The following is a 22,558-nucleotide window of genomic DNA, read 5'->3' on the forward strand; positions in this document are numbered from 1 at the left end:
GGCGGGGCGGAACCGGGCCCCGTGAGCGGCGGTGGGGCGCGCGGAAGGCTTCGCCTGGGGAAGAGCCGCCGAGGGGCGGACGCCAGAGCGGCCTCCGGGAACCTGGGCGGAAGGGCGAGGAAGCGGATCTCGGCGAGGCGGGAGGGGGCGGAGCTTCCGGGCAGCGGCGGCTGGGCGGCCTCCGGCGACGGTGGCCAATCCCTGCGGGAAGGGCGCGAAGCCCGGGGAGGCGGGCCCCAGGGCGAGGCGCGCCCCTCGCCAAGATGGCGGCGGCCGGCCGGAGGGCGACCAAGCGGGGGGAGGCGCCGCCGCGCTGCGCGCGCGCATAGGCACGTCCCGGGCGCCCCTCCAGCGGCGGGCAGGTGAGAGGCCGGAGGGGCTGTCGGGAGGGCCCCGGCGCCCTGCGCGCGGCTGCCCGCACGGCGAGCCTCGGCCGCGGAGGGCGGGGCCGGCCCCGGGGCGCCTCCTCGGCCTGCGGCCTTTCCGCGGCGGCCGGGGGCCGCATCAGTGCGGGAGGGCGCGGCCGTCGTGGGCCGGCCTGGCGGCCTGGGCGCGGGCGGCTGCTCCGGCGCCGCCGGGCGCGTTCTCCCGCGGCTGAGGGCGCCGGGCCCGGCGCCGCTGAGGAGACCCGCGCGCGCTCCCCGGCGGTGGCGCCCAGCAGCGGCCCCGCTCGTCCCTGGCCGGCGGGATGCGGGCGGCTGTGCTTCACGGCGCCCGGAAGCATCCGGCGAACGAGGACGGGCGCCGCCGCCGCCGGCCCTCGCAGCGGAAGGGAAAGGAGGGCCGCCGGGCCGCCGCAGGGAGTTCTCCGGGGCGCCTGTCAGGTGCGGCGCCAGCGGGCCTGGCCCTTTTAAAAAGAGCAGGGAGCCCCGCGCGCTGAGCCAGGCCGCTGGCCCGCCTCGCTCCGTGCTGCGCGTGCCGACTGCCCGCGGCTCTCCAGGGCTGAGGCAAGGGCTTTCCCAGCCCTGCCTGGAGATCTCGGGCGTTCCGCGTTAGAAACGCAGCCATAAATACACGTCATGCACACATGCAATGCACTCAGCAAATTCACATTACACCAGAAATCTAGAAGAACTTCAGTGATTGAATAAATATGCCTAAAATAGAAGCCATAATTTATTATACATCTGATTTCTAAAATGCTAACAAATTTATTCTGGCATAAACTGCCATGGACTAACCCGCTTAGAGTTTCAGGTTTATATGCAGTACTGGGGGGGGGGGGGGATTGTAAACAGTGAGGTCAGAGGGAAGTTAAATGCAAAACATGACAATCACATGATTAACAGTAGTCATTAACAGTGCAATTGTTGCCACTAACACAAATCTCCTGGCAGTAGGTAAGCTATTTAGCGCATGTAAACCTGGTCCCCAGGATGAAACTCCCGACCACTCACCTGCTTCCAGTATAGATGAGAAACAACCAGTGATTTGTTTGGGGGTTATAATTCGGGGTTGTTTCTCCCCCAATAACCCAGAATTCCAGGTTTGGCCGTCACAGAGAGCAACCCAGGGATGGAGTGCATTGGGAGCAGTCAGGATCCACCTCGTTTGTTCACTCCCAAACAACCCATGGTTAAATCATGAGTTGTTTCATTATGCAAACTGGGTCATAGGGCCAGTTTGCACAGCATGGTGGCAAATGGTGAGTCAATTAACCCATGATTTGTTGGGATGCACACAGTCCAGTCAGTGTGACATGTGAAACCACACAAACAGTGGGATGTTTAGGGGCTAAAAACCCAGTGGTTAACCCAACAAAAAACTGCACAACATCAGTCCAGGTTCGCATGTCATACTGACAACCTCTGATTGGGTTGATAGGAGGAAGTTTTCAGCAAATAGAATTGGCTAGCAGGCAGCGCACATTTCCGCAAATTGTGGGTTAAATAACCTACAACTTGCTACCTTGATGTGCAAACCAGGTCTCTGTGTGATTCAAGCTTCTGGTGATGGAATTAAACCTTTTGAATTCCAGCTCAGTAGACTTGCTCTAATCTCCCTTTGAAGTTCCTTTTTTTGCAGTGGCCACTTTAAGGTTTAGTGACAGACTGTCCTGGGAGGCTGAAGGGTTCTGGTATTTTAATATTGCTGATGGCAGACTTGTGTCCATTTATTTTTTTCCACAGAGACAGGCCTGCTTGCCCTATGTAGAACACAGAAGGGTATTGCTTTCATTAGATCCTGTAAATCGTGTTTCCAGAGTAGATATGGGAACAGTTCTGGTTCCCATGTTGGTATCCTGTTCGTGGTTTGTTTATCATTACATGTGAACCAGGAACTGTGGTTTGTCTCCCTAGAAAAGTCGGAGTTATAGGTCGACAATAAACCATGGTTTACAACTCTGGCATGACTGGGAAAGTCAAGCCAGAGTTCCTGGTTTGCATATAACAATAAGCAAGCAAAAGGCGGAAGGGCCGTGGTTTGTTTAGTCTCTCCCACTTGCAAGAAGAGCCAAGTGGGAATAATAAGGCAGTGTGTGCACTAGCACTCTTAAACACAAGCTGGGGTTCTCCTGGAACTCTGGTTTATCATGATGTCTGGATTGGGCAGCTATATATATGTACACGTACAGAATCTTTTATGTATTCACCTAACATTGTAACGTTAATTCAGAAGTACTTCATATCCTAATATCAAAGCATTTATTTAATCTGTTTCCGAAAAAAAATAATCTTTGGGTATGTCCACCAGATATGATAAAAATTAGCATCAATTTGTACACATCTCCTACATTGATCTGATCCTTATTTGTAAATCTTAAACAGTTGTGCTAGTCAACAATACAACACTACTAACAACACAGTATCTTATAACGGTTCTGTCTTATATTTAAACAAATTAATACAGCTAGACATTTTGTAGAAATAAACTGCCATGTCTACTCAGGAATCAGAGTTCCAATCATATTTTCCTATCCGTTTTTAAGCTTATTACCATGATGTTCCATCATATTTAATAATATATCATACTATTTAGTTAACAAACTTTTCCTTATAGAGAAATCATATCTCAAATTTAAGATTTGCAGTCTTTGCTATTACTATTCAACTGTAAATATTGATACCATTGTGGTAGCTGATTTCCCAGTTTCAGACCAATGTTAGGTTGCGCAAACTCATTCTTTCATGCATAACATCTAAGAAAGGCCTTGTAATAGCTTCAGTTTTTGAAATAGCCATTTAATTCTTTCATTATGAAAAATTACAATAGCAAAATTTCAGAACTATTATTTCTTTTAATCTTATCCCATCTTATCCCATATTTTAATTGACAAAGTTCACAAACACTCATTTTCTTAAAAGTTGTCCCTTGACTGTATTTTTCTCAGATGCTTGAGGGACATATCTAAAGTGGAATCGAAACACAATGTATCTCAATAATATACTCTGAGAACAATTTGTTTCGTCATACCACTTAAAATTTCACTTTAGGCATGCTACGTTGTAATAATAAACAGTATTTGGGAATTTCATCCTTTCTGATGTGATTTTTTTTAATATGGGATTTCAGGCATGCAGGCATGTGCTTCACTGCTGAGCTGAGGCCCGTCTCTTGCTCACATCTGTCTACCGCGTGTGTCCTTCCAGGCACTGCAGCTGCTGAGTTGTCCCACACCAGGCGAGTGTGTGGCAGCCAGCATGGATTTCTCCAAATTCCTGGCTGATGACTTTGAGGTGAAGACTTGGGTGAATGGGGCCTTCCGGGCAGTACAGCAAGACGCACCGGGCAAGGTGGATGCCCACGCAGCGACCCTGGTGATGAAGCTGCAGCTCTTTATCCAAGAGGTCAACAACGCTGTGGAAGGTGATGCTTTAACCAGGTGGAACTCACATTGGGATTCTAGTGCAATAGTTGAAGGACTAGCCTGGGCCAGATGCTGCCCAAAGAGGGGGAGTGCCTTGTGCAGGTGCCTATAATTTATGGCTGGGTAGGCAAGTGTTAGTTTCTACAAGCCAGCTGTGAAGTCCAGTCTCACCATGGTGGAGGAACAATATTATATGAGTTTATCAGCACAGGTAACTCAGCCTTTATGCAAACTGATTTCTGTTTTTTTTTACTCTTAACTTGAGATTCATTCTACAGCTTTTGACAGGTTGTTTTTGTGGTCATATTTTTAACACTGTTGTTCTTCTGCAAATATATATGTTTTGTTTTATGCTGCACCTTGTGGTTTTAATTTTTGTGAACCACCCAGAAAGTTTCAGTTATTTGGGCGGTATAGAAATACATACGTGCATACATATACATTCAAATATTAAGCAACATTCATATTGTTGTTTTTGGTACAACCTCAAAATGTGGGGAAACTGGAGTTTAGCCATTAAAGGCACAATCGTATGCATGTTGAGACAGAAAAAAAGTCCTACAACCCCCAGCATTCCCCAACTAGGAGTGCTTGCTAGAGAATGCTGGGAGTTGTAGGACTTTTTTCTGTCTAAACTTGCATAGGATAGTGCCCTAAGGTAATTATTTTAACTGCCTAAAGGAATGTTATTGCAAAAATGAAGGAAGTGTGACCAGTTTTTTTCAAGGTGTCCTGTGGCACCTTTTAAATACTAAACTCTTGTGGTAGGAGTTTTCGTAGACTTGACTGTTTCCTCAGATGCTTTTTTTTCTAAGCTGAATCACTGAAACACTATCCATGGAGTTTGGAAAAGCTTTACTGGGGGTTGTTTACTTTTAATCAGAATTCATGATGAAACCAGATTTTTGGCATGTAAACTCCTTCTTTGGGGGCCCTCAGAATGTTGATCTGTTTTTTCCTTCAACAGTCTTCATGACAAATGATCATTTGATCCAATCATGCTGTCACAAGCAGATACCAATTTACTCTTAATGCCAAGTTAGAAAATCCAAAGTTTAGCAAGATACAAGACATACCTGTATGGATTGGAAGGCTTCCATAAGCCCATAAACTTTTGTTTTTAAAAATTGAGGGAGCAATCCTATTGGGATAGGCAGCCGCCTCCAAACTCAGAGGCGACCATCTAGCTAATGCAAGGCAGACAGAGTGTGGAGGGGATCTTCTCTGTGCTCCGCCCGCCCTGCATTTGTGGCTAGATGGCCAATTTCAGCTGTCTAGCTGCAGGACTTCAGACCGGGAGGGGGAGGCTGGAAGATGCATTAGGAAGCGTCATACCACCACTTCTGCACTCCCCACCCCCAGGAGTGCCCCCTTTTGCCCTGCTTTGCTGTTCCGAGCACGGAGCCCAGGGACGATCTGCGCTGCCTGTGAAGCAGTGGGGGAGGCAGTTTTCCAGGAACCGACCTTGGATCGCAGGCTTTAAGGTTGGTTCCCGGGAACCAAGGAATCCTATGGCCATCTAGCTGCTGTCTAGCAGCCATAGGATTGCACCCTAAGAGAGCAATCCTGTGCCCCCTAGACACTGGGGGACACAGGATATTGCAGTTTCTTGGCTTCAAGCAAGGAGGCAGGGCTCTGAGCTCGGAGCCCGGAAACCTGCTCCCTGCCTCCTCCCTCACCCCCTCACAGCCAGCGCAGAGAGAACTGCGCTGGCTGCTGCTAAGACCTTGCATACACAAGTGCGTAGGGGGTGAGAGGGGGCGTTCTTGGGGGAGGGGAGGAGACTGCAAGATATTCCTAGCTGTCTTCAGCCTCCCCCGCTCCCCAAAGCCTCTGCTAGATGGGTGAAATCGCCCGTCTAGGTAAAATGCAGAGTGGGAGGCAGAAAGCTCTACATTGAATACTCATAAGCCTCCAAGTTCGGATCCCATAGGATTGCACCCTAAATGTATCTGTTCAAAAGGGTGGTGGTGGATGGAAAAATATATACTGTATTCCAGTTATAAAGCACTACTTAACTTCCAACTGTCCCCAACTATATATTTTGACTGCAATCAATACATACTTGAGAATAAGCTCCATGAAACTCAGTGGTGTGTAATTCTGAATAAATGTGCATAGGTTCAACTTGTAAAGAACATTGAACCAACTGAAATGCAACCATTCGCTTTTAATTAAAAATGAAAACAGTCTTACAAAGATATTTTAAATAAAATAAATAAATGATAAAACATTTCTATAATTTGCCACTCTGAAGTCAAAACAACGAGTCTTGTAGCACCTTAAAGACTAACATTTATTCTGACATCAGCTTTCATGCATCTGATGAAATGGACTATAGTCCACAAAAGCATATGCCAGAATAAATTTGTTAGTCTAAGGTGCCACAAGATTCTGTTGTTTCTGCTGCAGTAGACTAACACAGCTACCCTCCAGAAATTATTTCTTTGAAGTAGGAAGCCCATCAAAGAAAAGTAAAGAAGTATCCAGTTTCTGCTTGTTTCTTTCCCTCACTTTTATTTCTGTTTTTGGTATTTAGGTCCTTGCAGTTCAAGCTAGCAGTTTGAAGTGTTAGAAGTGAGTTACTGCAAAATGTTGTAGACCCAAAGAGTGAATCAAGCTCCCCTCTCCTTTCCTTCAGCCATGTCTATAATCCGGAATCAATGCTTGCTCAGATTGATTAGCACAGATAGGATAACCAAACAAGGATTCTTAATCTAAAGTGTGACTGCTTTGGCTTCCTCTATCGCCACACCTTTTGAATTTGAGCTAATCATTACGAACTGTGGTAAAATTTAAAACTGTTGTTATCACTTCATTCACCTGCCAAAAAAAGGAAAGCCTGCTATAATTACACTGCTATAATTACACTGGCAAGCAGGTGTGCTTTCAGATGGGTGGGAACCCCTGATGAAATTAGGAGAAAGAAGAGCTTTGAAGCTTTCACCAAGGCCACTTACACTGCAAAAGTGGAAAAACGCTTTTTGGTTTAAAGTTTAACCATTTTTAAAGTCTTTTGGTTTGTATCTGGTTGGTCACTCTGGGAAACAGGGTGCTAGACTGGATAGGTATTTAGTTTGATCCAGCACCACTCTTCTTATGCTGTTATGAGAGCAGTAGAAATTGAGTCTTTATTCAGAAGCCTTTCCAGTGATTTCCTACATGGCAGTCATAATGAAGGAAAATGTGGCTCACAAGGAATGAGCCAGCCAGAAGGATGGTCTGCAGCAAGACACAGTTTGCTGCTCTGAGTGACTTAGTGGTGGAGGCGAAGCCTTCCCAGCTGGTAGCTGAGCCTCTGTGATGCCATGGAAGGATCATAATATGTTTTTACTGGTCGGAGTGAAGGTGCTGGCCCAAAAGAAATAGTGCTGCTTCAGTGAAGTGAAGAGCTGGTTTAACTAGAAGAAAAACATTATACAGGGAAGCGTGTGTGCTGTTAGTAGGACAGGAGTAGGCATGTAATGGAACTGTGGAAGCTTGCTGACTGGGTAGGGGAACCAAGGAGGCAGCAAGTGTCACGTAGATTTGAACTAACTGGCAGAATATTTGTGTTTCTAGTTGTGCTGCTGTGTTGAATGGTAGTGCCCTGTTTCTGCAATCTGCTATCCCTCCTTTCCTGGCTATCCTTGTGCTCTGCTTTTTCAGCCTGCTTCCAGTCACTCCAGAAGCACAGTTGCTGTCCCTCCAGCGCTAGGAGTTCCTGTGCAATGCATCTTTTTACACTGAGCCACTGGGTCCCTGACTATTGTCTTTCCTTTTTGCAGAGACTAGTCACCAGGCACTCCAGAGCATGCCCAGAGTTCTGCGGGAGGTGGAAGCCTTGAAGCAGGAGGCAACTTTCCTGAAGGAGCAAATGGTCCTGGTCAGAGAAGATATTAAAAAGCTGGAGCAGGACACAGCTCAGTCAATGCAGGTACTTGGCCCTCCTGTGTGAGTAGATAAGATGTACACTATCACTTTCTTGAGGTAGCTTGAGACAAGTATGGCCCCATTAAACCATGGAGCAGGTCAGTCCAACTCCTGACCTGTGGCTCTGGAGAGCCTCAGTTGTCCATGCTCATGGTAGTAGCCAGTTCTGGCTGCTATGTTTGTATGTACAGAATCACAAGGCAATATGGCAGCTGGGGTACTGGCATCCATCTGGAGCAGCAGGAAAGCTAGGGATCAAACCTAACCTGAGCTAAAAACAAGACTGAGCTTCTATTTCTACATACAATGCATTATTAATATATGGAATTCACTGCCACAAGATGTGGTGAGGTCCACTGACATAGGTGGCTATAAAAGGGGATCCGCAAACTTATGGAGGAGAAAGAACAATAACGGGGGGCAGTCACCTTCATGTCCTGCTTGTGGACTTCTCAGGGGTATCTGGCTGACCATGTGGGAAACAGAATGCTGGACTAGATGGATGCCCCCTGGTCCGTCCTAGCAGGGTTTCTTACAGGTAGTAAATGGAAAATAGGTGAAGCACCAAAAATCCCAAAGTTATGCTAATACTTTGTTATAAACTGAATACTAGATTTCTAGTTGGCTATGTTTTCAACAACCTTTAGGGTTAAAGGGGACATGTAATTCAGTGGAGTTTTTATATTATTTAAGTGAAAGTTGCACTTTCATATGAAGACCATTGATCATATGCAGGACAGATTTCACACCCAATGGATGATGCAGACATCCTGTGACCCTTGCAGTTCTATCTCTTTCAGGTCTTAGTCAAACTGGATCACGTGAAATCCAGGATGCAGCTGGCAGCTGACTCACTCCAAGAGGCGGACAAGTGGAGCACCCTGAGTGCCGACATTGAAGAGACATTTAAAATGCAGGTATATACCCATCTTGCTGCAAATTGCATCCTGTGTCCTAAAGAAAAAGATTTGGGATGGACAAAAGCATGGCTTTTCCTTTTCCAGAGGCTTCCCAGAGGTTGTGGTATGATACCTGGAGTAAATTTGCCTTGGAGGGGTTTGAGTCTCCACCTGTCCTCTGCGTCTCTGGCTCTTCAGGCTGAGAGGGCACCAGCCAGAGGATCACTTGGGATCATTCCAGCTTGTGCATATTGCGCTAAACCATGGTTTTGTGTGCAAACACAGCCATTGGCTAGTGGAGGCAACTTAGGTTCTTGAAATGGCAATTTTCATGTGAGCAGGAAGCCTCTCATCAGCTAGATGGGACTGAATGGTGTTTTCAGGGACTGACGGTGGAGATCTGGAATGGGGAAATGAGTGATTTGGGACTGGTTATGCTTGATGTTGAAAAGGGCTACACCAGATGATAGCACCAAAACAGGAGCAAGTAGCCACAAGAGGTGCCCTCAGACCAGCAGGCATAGCTTGCTGAGAAAACAAGAGAATTTTGAGCTGCAGCCTTAAAAACTCTCCATTTAAAACAAACGCATGTTGAAGACGAGTGTAGAGCTCAGAGTATGCTGAGCATTTGTCTTGGTTGTCTGTGATTAGAGCATCTTTTGTGATTCACCACTAATGATTTTTTCTGCAGGTTGCTGGTTTACATGCCATCTCATATGCCCTTGGGATTTATTAGATTTGGGGCTATGCACTGATCTTGGTTGTGCTGGCTATGTATCCTTTGGCTTATTCCCAACCGGGAAATGTACATATTTCTTTGTGTTTTTTCAGGCATCATCTGTCTGTAGTTTGTTTTTCTCCCTCCAAGGAAATTGGGACTTCCGAAGTGTGGGAGCAGAAGGGGAGGGGAGCAGAAGCGTGCCTTGGCAGAGTGTGTGTGGACTGTGTGCTGGTGTGGCGGCGATGCTGACAAAGTGTGAAACTCTTCTTTGGGCTCAGGGTGTAGCTGCAATCTCAGCCAAGCTGACCAGCATGCAGAACAGCCTGACCGTGCTAGTGGACACACCAGACTACTCGGAGAAGTGTGTGCACCTGGAAGCCCTCAAGAATCGGCTGGAGGCCCTGGCCAGCCCACAGATTGTGTCCGCGTTTAATGCTCAGTCTGCTGGTGAGTGGGAATCTGTTGTCTTGGCCATCTTTTGGCAAAGGAACTGGAGAGGTGGTGAGGCTTCTCTGTTGACTGCTGGCCTCTCACCCTGAAGCTGGCCCGTGAATCGTGGAATGGGGGGCTTGTTTGAGGACGTGATTGTTGTTCATATCGATATTTTTGACATTTCTTTTTGGGAGTTCTGTCCCACGCCGTCCTTAAGGCTGAAGGTTGGTTAAAATATCCAGTCATAGAGTAAGTTTGGAATTGTGCTGAATAAAACCCATTCATAGTTGAAAGCTTAAGCCATCCTAAATAAGAGAGATCTTGCAGCGATTCCAAAAGAGGTTCGGGCTGTGAATTTGGCAAGGCTCTGGGGAAAGGAAAGGAACTCCAGCCACTCCTTGGGGAAGCTATACTGTCCAAACTTGGTGCACAGTTAGAATCATGAAGGGGGTGTTTAGCAGATTTGAGGGGATGCGTTTAAGGTTTTCTAGACTCTAGGCACACAGTGACTTTGAGCTTAAAAGGACTGGCAAACGAGTAGTGTTCCCTCCCTCCCCCCCCACCCCACCCCACCCCACCCACACATTCAGATAAAGATGTAACATTTCCAAACATTCTTAAATGAAAACTGTGTTCTTTTTTGGGAAGGGGGCCATGGGGGAAGAATTGGAATATATGCAAGAATTATTTTGTTATCACACCTAAACTTACTTTACTGAACATAAAACATATTTTGTGTAACTTAGCACATACAACTGTATTTTTTGGTATGCTTACAAAATTTATTAAGTAGAACTACTACTAATAATATCCATTATTAGAGATGGAGGAGCAAGCTGCTGTACCTGAAGGTGCCTAAACATATCTTGTTTTTTGCCCCTTGGGAAAATAGGGAAACAGAATTTGAAACAATCAATATTGTAGTAAACAAAAAGGAAATTTTAGGGCATGGTCCTGTTGGGATTCCTGTCAGACTCTGCACTCAGAGGCTGGTGGGAATCCTCTGCAGAGCAGGAGCAGTGTGGATGCGATCTTCACCTCTGTGCTCCCCCTGCTCTGCACTTTTGCTAGATGGGCGTTTTCACCTGTCTAGCTAGGGCTTTGAGAAGGAGGCAGGATGGAGGATGGAGATAGCGCGTATCCCCACTTCCCTATTCTCCTGCCCGCAGAATCACCCCCTTTGCCTTCTCTCCAAGGTTGTTGGTGTGGTTCTCTCCACGCTATCTGTGAGGAGGAGGGGAGCTCGGACTCCTGGGTCCAAGGTTGGAGCGCTGTCTCTGACCTCAGATCCAGGAATCTGAAGTATCCTGTGGCCCCCCAGACTCTGTCTAGGGGCCATAGGATTGGTCTCCCCATTACTTTGACTAAGGCTGCAATTCTGTGCACCCTTCCTTTGCAGTAAACCCCATTGAACATGGTGTGCCTTATTCCTAAGCAAACTTATTGTAGGGCTGTTTGAACCACTGGTCTCTTTACCAGCAACATTATCCAAAAACAGAGGAAACAGTAGAAAAACCTGTAATACCTAGGATGAGTATGTATGCCACAAGCAGTGATGATCCCTCTTTCAAGCTGCTCCCAGCAATGAAAAATAACAGTCTAGTAAATCTGGATAGCGAGCTAAACTTCCTAAGTTATCATTAATGTGTCATAATTGCACATAGGTATCATAGTGACTGTGGACAAAATTAGCCATGTGTAACAACAATCTTTCCATTTAAACAATTACGTATATGTGTGTGTGTATGTATGTATATGTATATATACTCGCGCACACACACTCCCTATTTGTCTCTAATAAGAATCAGTTTCTGAAACATCAATAGCTACTGCTTCCGAACTTTCATTTTTATCTCCATGGAATTCGTTCAGATTGAAGCTAGCTTGTCTACATTTTTATGTGTTAGTTTATTTCTTGATTAGGTATGTATATATTTCCAAACATACATCAATTCCTTTCACATGCTGTGGAAGATGAAGGAATCTTAAGCAGGCAAGACCAACTGAGAGCTGTATGCACAACACTGTAATTATTTAATTCTGTAGGTTGGCTTACATAGTTATTAGAAAACATGGTGAGGGATCAAAGGGCAGCTAAAGCAATGTTTTAAAATCTTGCCTTAAAAGCATTGACTCGAGCAGCTGTTGTTTTCCCCCAAACACTTCCCCCAAATACAAGCCAACATCTTGGCTTATTGCCACCATGTTCATTCCCCCAGAATGCTTCTGAGCTCCATTTGTGCATTAGGAAACTAAGATGGCTGGTGGCTCTGCAGATTGCCCAGAAAAAAAAGCAAGAAAAGAAAAGAAAAATGGACCAGTCCATTGTGTTGATCAGGCACAAAGCCTTGGTTTTCTCTTTGACCTGGTTCAGACGATCAGCAGGGGAAACAATGCAATATGGGTTTTTCCCACGTGTGCTGCTTGCGTTACTGGCATTTACCAACTTACCGGCGTCATGTCGTCCAAACCCAGTGTGCGGTGCAGTGGGGGTATCTTCTAACTTACAAGTCATGGCTTGTTGTAGGGGTTGTGGGGTGGGTTAGAAGTCACCAGGTTTGGACAACACAACAACCTGCAACGTGGCGCAAGTAGGTAAATGCCAGTCACATGAGCAGCATGTGCGGGGCTGGGAGAAACAACCATACCGTGTTGTTTCCCCCACTGATCATGCAAAACTGGCCTTTGGCTCTTCTTTACCCCCCCCCCCAATTCAGTCTATTGCCAAACCTTGTCATTTCTCACTTCACAACATTAGAAAAATATGACCCTTCCTCTCTCCCTTCATTGAAAACTCTTGTTCATGCCCTGGTCATCTCTCACCTTGATCACGGCAGTCTTTTCTTTGATCTTCCATTGTCTCACCTTTGACCACTCACTTCCATCCAGCACTTTGCTTCCTCTCTAGTCATCGCCCTCATGTCATTCTGACCATGGGACTCCATTCCTTAAATCCTTTCACTGGCTTTGTGTTCACTCACAAATCCTTCACAAGCTTCTTGTCCAAGCTTCCAAGCCCTTCTTGGCCTTGCCCCTCTTTGCCTCTCTGTACTTCTATCCCAACACATCCCTTCCTGTGACTTTTGCTCATCCAGGTTGAAGAGGTCCACCACATCAAGCTCTCCAAAGATCTCCTGCTCCCTGAAATGGGAACTACTCACTCGCAGGTCCTCCCTTTTGCCAGGATTCAGCTTCAGTTTATTGGTCCTTATCCAGCCCATCAGTGAGTTCAGCCACCCTCCAGGACTTGCACAGTCTCACTCAATTCACATGCCACAGGGAGATGGAGTTGTGTGTCATCAGCATACTGGAACATCGGAAGCTCCCTTATACTGAATCAGACCATTGGTCCATCTAGCCCAGTACTGCTGACGCTGCTCTCCAGGGTTCCAAGCAGGAAATTTTCCACCTGGAGATGCCAGGGATTGAATTTCGGGCCTTCTGCATGCAAAGCATGTGCTCTGGCACTGAGCCAAGCCCCTCCCTCCCTCTGCTCCAGATCCCCGAATGACCGCTCCGAGAGGCTTTATATAGCTGAACAACATTGGAGACAAGATGGCATCCTGTGGAACCCCATAGCTCAGTTGCTAAGGAGCCAAAGAATAGTTACCCAATGAAACTGAAACTGACCATGCAGGTAGTACTGGAAGCACTATAATACGGTGCCTCCAATGCACAACCCATAGAGCCAGTCCAGGAGGATACCATGGTCGATGGCATCAAAAGCCAATGAGAGACCAAACAGGACTCCCCCTGTCCCTTCCATCAGGGCAGTCATGGCTGCTGCTTCAGTCCCGTAACCAGGCCAGAACCCAGATTGAAATGCCATCTTGATAATCAGTGTCTTCCAAGAGTGCCTGCAGTTGTTCCACCATGACCCTTGCGAGTACCTTCCCCAAGGTTATGAAGTGAAATTAATTGGCTTGTCTTTCTGTGAAATTGTTTTGGGGTTGTTGTTTTTTATTGGAGCAGAAAACTGGGTTCAGAGGATGGTGTTTCTGTTTTCAGGCTCAGGCTTCTGCCTCTGCCTTGTAGTCAGGTTCTGGGGCAAATTACTTGCCTTTTAGCCTCATCAGCCTTTCTATGAAATGTTTGTTTTGCTGCAGTAGTACATTTTGTGATTGGCCACACCCCATGACAAACATTTTGTGACTGTGCTGACAACACACTCTCAAAAATCCATATGTGCCCATGGGCCCAAAAGGGTCGGACACCCCTGCCCAATACCCATTATCCACCCATGTCATTGTCCTGCCACTCAGGATGCCTCTGATCCAGCTCTAGATAAACTGAATTTAAAAATGAAGCTATCCTCACTCTGTTGTTACCCGACTTTGAGACTAATTCTTAATGGCAATCCGGTGGTGAAGTCAGTGGAGTGGCAGTGCATGCTGTCTATTGGGGTCATAAACTGTGTATAATGGCTGAGTCCTAACATATCTGAGAGGCAACAACTGGCCTTGTGCCTAGGCTCTCTGGGGAAATAATTCACCAAGAACTGTATGCCAGGTCAGAAAATTTGGGCTGCCCATGCAGAGATGTTCTTGAGGGCTGATCTCTCAATCCCAAACCTGAACTGTTGGATTGGGATTAAGCTAATGGGCACAGGGGAGTGATATTTGTAGTATATTATCAGGTTTACAGTGGGCATGTTAATATGTCCTGAGCATTCCAAATGGGGGCAGACTAATAAATGTGCTTGTCTACTGTGGAACCTTTAGCCAGCTCTGCATCCATGAGATCACTTTGAGCTTTGCTAGAAAGCCACCAGGAGGGGGCATCCTTGTACTGAGCATGGGACTTTTGCTTGGGTTGTTTGGAACAGTCTCCTGTCCCACCCCAGGAGGGAGCCTTGGTCCTGCCCAGTCACATGACATCAAAATGATGGGCAGGCTAACTCTCTTCCTCTTGTAATTCAGTGCAGCTTTTCCCTTGCGCTTGGTACATACCACAAAACAGGCCACCCTCCAGTACAGCCAGAGGTTGTCTCTCTCCTCCCACTCACAACATGGGAAGGCCATGCAGGGCTGGTGTATCTGTGGATGGTGCACGGTCAGGCCATGGCCAGAGGGATGCTCTTTTCCAGCTTGCATCTGCTCTCAGGGGGCTTTGGGAAATGAAATGTTTTTTGCTGCCTACCAGTAATCTCTGCTCTGGTAACCTCCCGGTTGGATTACTGTAGCGTATTGTGTGTGGGGCTACCTTTGAAGACAGTTCAGAAACTTCAGTTAGTTCAAAACAGAGCTTCTAAGTTACTAACAGGGACTGGCCAATATGATCTTCATCAGCTACACGGGCTTCCAGTCCATTTCCCAGCCAAATACAAAGTGTTGATGTTGACCTTTAAAGCCTAAAACAGCTTGGGAGTATCTAAAGCTAGAGTATCTAAAGGAACATCTCCCATATGTATCTGCTTGGGCCCTTAGGTCATCTTCAGAGGCCCAAAGGAAGCTAGATGGGTGGCACCCCATTTCTGGAATGAACTCCCCAAAGAGATTTGCCTGGCACCAATGTTGTTATCTTTTTGGCACCAGGCAAAAACCTTTCTTTTCTCTGGGGCATTTTAGAGGCCTAGTTCTAGATATTATGGCTGTGTTACTGATTCCTGTGCTGTGTCTTGTCTTGTCTTGTCTTGCATTGTATTGTATTCTTTTAAATATTTGTATTGTATTCTATATTTCAACTGTTTCAACGGCATCTGTGTTGTTTAGATCAGGCCCGAGTGTTCGTGAAAGTCTTCACAGAAATTGACCGGATTCCCCAGTTGCTGGCCTACTACTACAAATGCCACAAGGTATCCTGTCTCCCTTGCTTTCCTGTCTCCACTGAAACAAGCTGGCTGCTTTTGATGGACTCTCACCACCTTAATATGGATGAAATGAGGGGGACAGCACCTCTTCTTAAGCTGTTCTTTACTTTTTTTTCTTTTTTTGTGTGCTACTTTTATACCATGTAATATAATAAAATCTCTAAGCAGATGCAGACTACAGCCCAGTAGTTTGGGGAAGGATGCATGCCACACAAGTGCTTTCCAATTATGTATGTGTCGGGGGGGGGGGGGGGGTTGGAGCCCACTCAGGACATTTTTTGTGACTGAAACACATCTTGCTAGTTAACATGCAATCCAGTGGGGCGTCTTCCTGCGCAAGCACCATTAAAATGACCAGCACTCCAATTCCATTTTGATGGGCCTGTTCAAGAAAACTGCCTGGTGGATTGTGCCCCACGTGTCAGATTGCTGGTTTCCTATTCTGCCACTGTTAATGGTGGCTCAGAATTCATTTTGTTGCTTTTCCTCATGGCAGAATCACATTAGGATCATGCTGATCCCCACTAGTCCAAACTGCAGGCTGGCCACAGCTTTGTACCTCTTTCTTCCAGTTGCCATTTCCTGTCCTTCTGTTTTACTACTAAAACTGCACAAGCAGCAATTTAGAAATTGTCTTCTCTTCTCACCCCCCCCCCCATTTTCTGTGTGTGCCTTCAAAGGGCCTTCACTGCTGCTTCCTTTTATGATGTGTAGTTATTGCCATATGTGTGTGTGTGATGTTTGCGAATTATGCAATATTCTTGGTGTGGTGAGGGATGCATTCTGGAGCAGCCTGGCCCCACCCAATCCTCTCCTCTCCAGATTGTTGCTCCCTGGGAACAGTCCAGCCAAGGTGGGGCCATGCTAGGAACTCGAGCAGCCACGTCGGGGTGGTGTTGGTTTCATACAAAGTTATGAGCCGCATACCAACTTTAATTAAATTGGTGGGGGAGCTAGGAAGTTGCCTCTTCATTCTTTTTGTGTTGCATGGGTGCGCTGAGCTTGAGAAAGGATGGGGCTTTGCTCAGGGATGCACTAACAGGTGGCTCAAGGAATGCTTGTGTATGTGTGTAATTCAGTCAACAGACTTTGGGGTGGGGTGTTATGCAGTCAATAGACTTCTTAAGTTGAGTGATGGTCCCTGAAATTCTTGCTGTGTTCTTTATCACATTTTCTCCAAGGACCTCAGGCCCACGTCAGTCAGCCCATCTCATCTTATCCCCCTAACAGCCCTGTGAATCAGAGGTTAAGTCCAAACCCACCCAGTAAGCTGAGCAATTTTTAAATTCGGATCTACACCCAGCTCTCTGCTGTTATATCACACCATCGTCAACTTATCTATTGGAGGCAGATTTTTGCACTCTTGGATCAGATATGATTTTGGAGAAGTGGTGTCAAGTTGTCAATCAGTTCTACTTGGGGTGGAGGCTATGAAATTATAAAGCGAGTATTCTATTCCATGTACAAAAGACCTCACCCTTGTTTTCCTTGTTAGCCTGGAAGAACAAATATTCTTTGTTTCTGCACAGTACCACTACAGATGGCGAAGAAGGCAGGTCATAAAAGTAATCCTTTGTGTGAAAGTGATCTTGACCATCTTTCTTGCTCGTAGGTGCAGCTAGTGGCCATGTGGCAGGATCTGTGCCAATCTGACCTCCCCTTGGATCGGCAGTTGACAGAGCTCTATGATGTGCTACTTGGAACATGGCACTCACAGCTGCACTGGGCCACACAGGTATGACTGTGGCTGATGGATGAGGAGGAAGCAGTGAGGTCTGAAATGTCATGTGCTGATGATCAGGAGGGATTGAAGATCTGGCAATAATTCAGGGGAGGTGTTGGCTGGTCTTTGCACTGGAGAGTGGCTGCTGCTGCCCCCAAGGCTGCTCTATCTCCTTCATCTCTTTGAAATGCAGCCGAATTAGTCAGCCGAGCAGTTGGAATGGTTGCAACATTTTCGGTGACTGCTTTTTATTTCTGGCCTGACCTGGTTTGACGCATCTACCCCCTCTGGGGTTTTCCTAACTAAGTTGCGTAGTTTTACTTGATTTTAGCTCCAAGAGAACTTTCCTTACAAAACTCTTTGCAGTATACGTATGTCTCCCTAAAGAAGAAGCGCTTGAATATAAATTGGTCAGTGCAGCAACCAAATTCATACTTAAGTCTCCAAAGAGATGCCACTAATATTTTCAGTGCATTTGTGATTGCATTGTGCAAATGTGGAATTTTGGCATGTGATGTGTAATTTGACATCCTGATAGCCCCTCCTGTTCAGTTTTTTAAATGAACAAGACAGCTGTGCAGCACTCGTGGCTGCAGAGATTTAGTCGAAAACACACGCAGTGCTTTCAAGAGCAAGCCAGCGGCTGAGCAGGCAGGCAGGTGGGCAGCAGCGGCACTGTCACCTCACTTGAGACCGCAAGATACATTGGGCTGGACCTTTGCTTCTCTCTCTGGCAAGCAGAGCTGGAATAGGTTTTGCAGACCTGTTTAATACCAAGGGTGTATAATCCTTCTGACTATGAGGGCAGCATGTATGTATATATATGCACACAGGCACGCACATGCATACATATCCACATGCATGTGCATGCATATGAATATCCCAGTGATCCTGATACTGGTCACTCTTTCCTTGCTGCTAGCAGCAGTGGGGAAAGTGATCTGCATCAGTATCTCTGGGAGGGAGTAGGGAGTACAGGCAGTGGGGAAATTCGGATGGGAATTTGGCAGCCGGGGGGGTCACAGTAAAGGCCAGGGGGGCACATGCAGCCTGCAGGTGGTTAAACTATGGAATTTGCTACCACAAAATGTAGTGATGGCCACCAAATTGGGTGGCTTTAAAAGGGCATTAGAAAGAAGAAGAGGAGGAGAAGGCTGTCAGTGATGACTAGTCTTGATGGCTATATGGTACCTCCAGTGTCAGAAGCAGTATGCCTTTGTATACCAGTTGCTGGGGAACACAAACTGGGGGGTGTTGTGTTATTGCACTCATGTCCTTCTTGGGGCTTTCACACATGCACTTGGTTAGCCTCTGTATGAACAGAAGGCTGGTCCAGATGGATACTTGGTCTGATCCAGCATGGCTGCTCTCATGCTCTTACATTGTGCATCCTGTTTTAAATCATAAAACAGCAGTGTGTGGATATGTAAAGCTGAGTTTAGGCAGCGGGGTGGCATTTAATTGTAAACTGCATTAGGAACAACTCTTTGTTGAATAGTGGGGTATAAATTCCCCTGTGTCTCTGGACAACTCAAAAGTTGCACACATTTATATAGCAGAGCTTTTATAAATTAAACAGGCCCCTACATTGACCATGGGGGCCAAAGACACAGTGACCTATTTCACATGTCACAGCGGCAATTCCTGGTTTGTTTAACTCAGGAATTTGCCAGGGATTAATTTTGCGCGCAAGCCATTTCCACTTTTAATCAACAACAAACCATGGGCGATCGTTGGGTTAACTCTGGGTTGTTTAACCCTACACAACACAAAGTTTCTGGGTTTGGATATCACAAAGCAATTGTTTAAATTGCAAGTGGCTTACACATGGTACTCCTCTCCAGCAATTCCTGGATTAAACAACCCAGCTATTGCCGCCATTATGTGTGAACCAGGTCAGTCTCTTTGCTTTCAGAAAAGGTGCTATTCATTCTGTTGTTGTTGTTGTTCAGTCGTTAAGCTGTGTCCGACTCTTCATGACCCCATGGACCACAGCACGCCAGGCCTTCCTGTCCTCCGCTCTCTCCCAGAGTGTGCTCAAGTTCATATTCATTGCATCGGTGAAGCTATCTAGCCATCTCATCCTCTGCCGTCCCCTTTTCTTTTTGCCTTCAATCTTTTCCAGCATCAGGGTCTTTTCCAGTGAATAGTTCATCCTGTACTTAGGGACATGTTCCTATCCTGCTTCTTTACTCTTTAACCTTGAATGTAGCCAAGTGCAGGCCTTTGTCCCTTTCTTCTGTCCACCATGGGCAGAAGAAAACTGCTTCCTCTCTAGAAAAGCAGAGCAGAGGTGAACTCTGAGGGAGCCTCATATAACCTCATTGAACATGATCTTTGTGGAGAACAGATGCCTATACTGAAGACTTGTGTGAACAATACAGAAATAAGGCAGGCACCCTAAATTAACTCCTCAGCATTACCTCCTGCTGATCTCCTGTTTCATAACTTGGCCTTAACTCTGTAGCAGCAGCAAAAAGATAAAAAGTGCCCTGATGGCTGAGCAAAACTGGTTTATTGTGGCTTGGTTTTTTGTAGACAACTGCCACCTTCATCAGATTAGGTTGATGGGGCCTCTCACCCGTGAAGGGGAAAGCTGATGTTTATCTGTGGCAGCTGCTGAAGGTATAGCGGAGGCCTCCTCAGCAAGAGGCCTGGAATGAATTCCCCCCCTCTGGGTTGTGATAATCTTGGTCAATTTGGAACCGGACATAGTCATATGTTTGTATTTCCCAAGAGTTGGTTTGGTGTATTTCTCCATCTGTGTGTATCATGGTCCGATGTAAATTCTGCTGTCGAACTTCATTCACCCCGCCCCCCCACCTCAGAGAAGTGGCAGAGTCAGCTGCGAACAAGTGAGATCAAATCCTTGGTGTGTATGTATGGGACTTAACAAAGGCACTCCCTCTAACTAAAGTTCTGATAGATAACAAATATTGAATCAACTTACTTAGAAACGATTCATAAAAACAACAAATAATTTTAACAGTAAAGAATCAAGTAATGAGGCCATAAAACTGACAGAGGAAATCTCTCATAATGTGCTTTCATTTGTTCTTATCAGTTCTGGTGTTTTTGTGTTTGGTCCTCTCCTTCCGCTCTTTGTTTCCCCAATTCCACTTTTCTCTCCATGCATTTCCTACAGGTTCACCCATGCAGCCGCATCTCTCCTGATAGTTCTATCCAAAGTGCTTCTTGTTTGGGGCAGTCTCTCCAAGCCACATACAGATGCAGAGGCTATTATTCTGGGCTATGCCAGGTGTCTTTGGTGCCTCATCGATCATCCACAGCTTATCCACAGTCTTGTGTCTCTCCAGCCGAGTCTGTCTTCTTCCCTCTTGTCAGCTGACATAGAATCCTTGTGTTTCCTACATGGAGCTTGTCCCTAGCAACCATTCCAACTTCTCCATAGCCTCACTTACCTAGTGATACTCATCTCATGTATTTCTACCATACTAAACAATCTAAAATCCAGTTTAACACACCTGTACTATTTAAGTTATTACTACCAATTAAAAATTAATTATAATTAAAAATTTCTTGTAATGTAAATGTAACATGTATTCCTTGGATCCTACCAAAGTTCACCCTCTCTGAACATCTAGGCATCCTTGTGTGTTGGTGGCTCCTCTGATTCTAAATGGGGTGGCTATGTAAACGGCATAACCCCTTGCTCCACAGGAATATCACCAAGCATCCAGCAGGCCTTTCAGGTTCTCCGTTCTGCTCCAGCCCTACATTTGGTCTCCTATCCACTGGCTTCAGCAAGGGTTTGAGTTGGCAATGTTCCAGGAAGCTCCTGGGCACCAATTTAACCTTTTGGTCACCTTGATTTATAAACTTGGAAAGGTGACATCATTTGCTTTTTAGCATAGAAGAAAGCAACCAAGAGGGAAAATGATACAGGTGTATAAAATTATGCCTGGTGCAGAGCAAGCGGAGAGAGTGAGAAATTTTTCTCTCTCACCCATACTGCCAGAACCTAGAGTCACCTAATGAAATTAATGGGCAAAGACGGAAGAAAGTCCTTGACGCAACGCACAATTAATTTATGGAACTCACTGCCGCAAGATGTGGCGATGGCCTCTATCTTCGATGGCTTTAAAGGGGAATTAAATAAATTCATGGAGAAGGAGAGGTCTCTCAATAGCTGTTAGCCATGATGGCTGTATGGAATTTCCAGGTTTTTGTTGTTGTTGTTTATTGCATTTATATATCACTTTTTTGTAACCAGCCAAGGCACTTTACAAAAATTCAAAAGGGATGAATAATAAACAAATACAACATAAGATGGGGAGGGGCCATAGCTCAGTGTGATAGAGCACATGCTTGGCATGCAGAAGGCCCCAGGTTCGATCCCCGGCTTCTCCAGGTAGGGCAAGGAAAGAATCCTGCCTGAAACCCTTGAGAGCCACTTCCAGTCATTGTTGACAGTACTGGGCCAGATGGACCAATGTTCTGACTTGGTATAAGGCAGCTTCCTATCTTCCTAGCTTCCTATGTTAAAAACAACCTTAGAAACCTTTTCTTAAGGTTCAGAGGCAGTATGCCACTGAATACCAGTAGCCTTCATGCCCTGCTCGTGGGCTCCCTGTGTGGAGCAGGATGCCAGAGTTAGACGGACCCACTTTGGCCTGATCCAGTAGATGTTCTTAACTGGTAGATTGGGTTATGGACTTCCTAAGGTGTGAGTTGCCAGTGGTTCTCTATCCTTGCTGTTGGGATGTAATCAGTTCAACACAACTGTGAAGTCATAGGAAATGTGTGGCTCACTGTGCTTATAGTAGTGGACAGATGCTGGGGGCGATGAGAGTTGTAGTGCAAACCATTTGGAAGGCAGCAGGTTGGTTGGGGTAGGCTGCTGTACGAGATTCTGTCAAAAAGATGCGGTCTATGGCATGAAATAGACTCCGCAGATAGGGGTAGGACATTTTTTTTACAAAGAGCCATCGACCCACGGGAAAAGTCAGTCAGGGCCACAGCTGCTGGTGCACAGAGCCAGAAGAGCTGATGGTGGGTGGAGCCGCCTCTTTTCTTTCTCTCTCAGGACAGGGACAGGGCAGTCACACAGGAGCACTTGCTCTGAGCAAAGCTGTGGGGCATGAGGGTGTGATACACATTTCTTTGACCATTACAGTCACTTCCTGCTTGTTCTCCAAGTCGGGATGTTGGCTTGGTGGCTTCTCGTGTTCCATCACTGTGGTCAGGCATGTGCTGGGTTGAAGCGGCCTCATAAACTGTTCTTTAAGTTCCC

General features: G+C 46.3%; 1 protein-coding gene across 14 annotated transcripts in view; it reads left to right on the forward strand.

Moving 5' to 3' along the window:
* The first annotated feature begins 238 nt into the window (after positions 1-238).
* The window catches only part of COG7 (component of oligomeric golgi complex 7), a 57,166-nt gene continuing 34,846 nt past the window's right edge, over positions 239-22,558 (forward strand). For 4 of the 14 annotated variants that reach the window (XR_014785629.1, XM_084819113.1, XM_084819115.1 and 1 more), the window contains exons 1-7: positions 239-362; positions 3,514-3,807; positions 7,576-7,724; positions 8,521-8,637; positions 9,619-9,787; positions 15,484-15,566; positions 17,194-17,316. Coding sequence is in view for 11 of the 14 variants with exons in the window: in XM_084819113.1 (XP_084675239.1) it covers positions 3,642-3,807; positions 7,576-7,724; positions 8,521-8,637; positions 9,619-9,787; positions 15,484-15,566; positions 17,194-17,316 (807 nt within the window). In the remaining 3 variants the exon portion in view is untranslated. Of the gene's footprint in view, positions 363-3,513; positions 4,020-6,347; positions 6,386-7,575; positions 7,725-8,520; positions 8,638-9,618; positions 9,788-15,483; positions 15,567-17,193; positions 17,317-22,558 lie in introns of all 14 variants that reach the window. The other 10 variants (XR_014785628.1, XR_014785630.1, XM_084819112.1 and 7 more) reach the window with 6 other exon arrangements.

The sequence above is a fragment of the Heloderma suspectum genome, chromosome 12, assembly GCF_057233095.1.
Source record: "Heloderma suspectum isolate Gila_16-S chromosome 12, 16-S_ref, whole genome shotgun sequence".
Lineage (NCBI taxonomy): Eukaryota > Metazoa > Chordata > Lepidosauria > Squamata > Helodermatidae > Heloderma > Heloderma suspectum.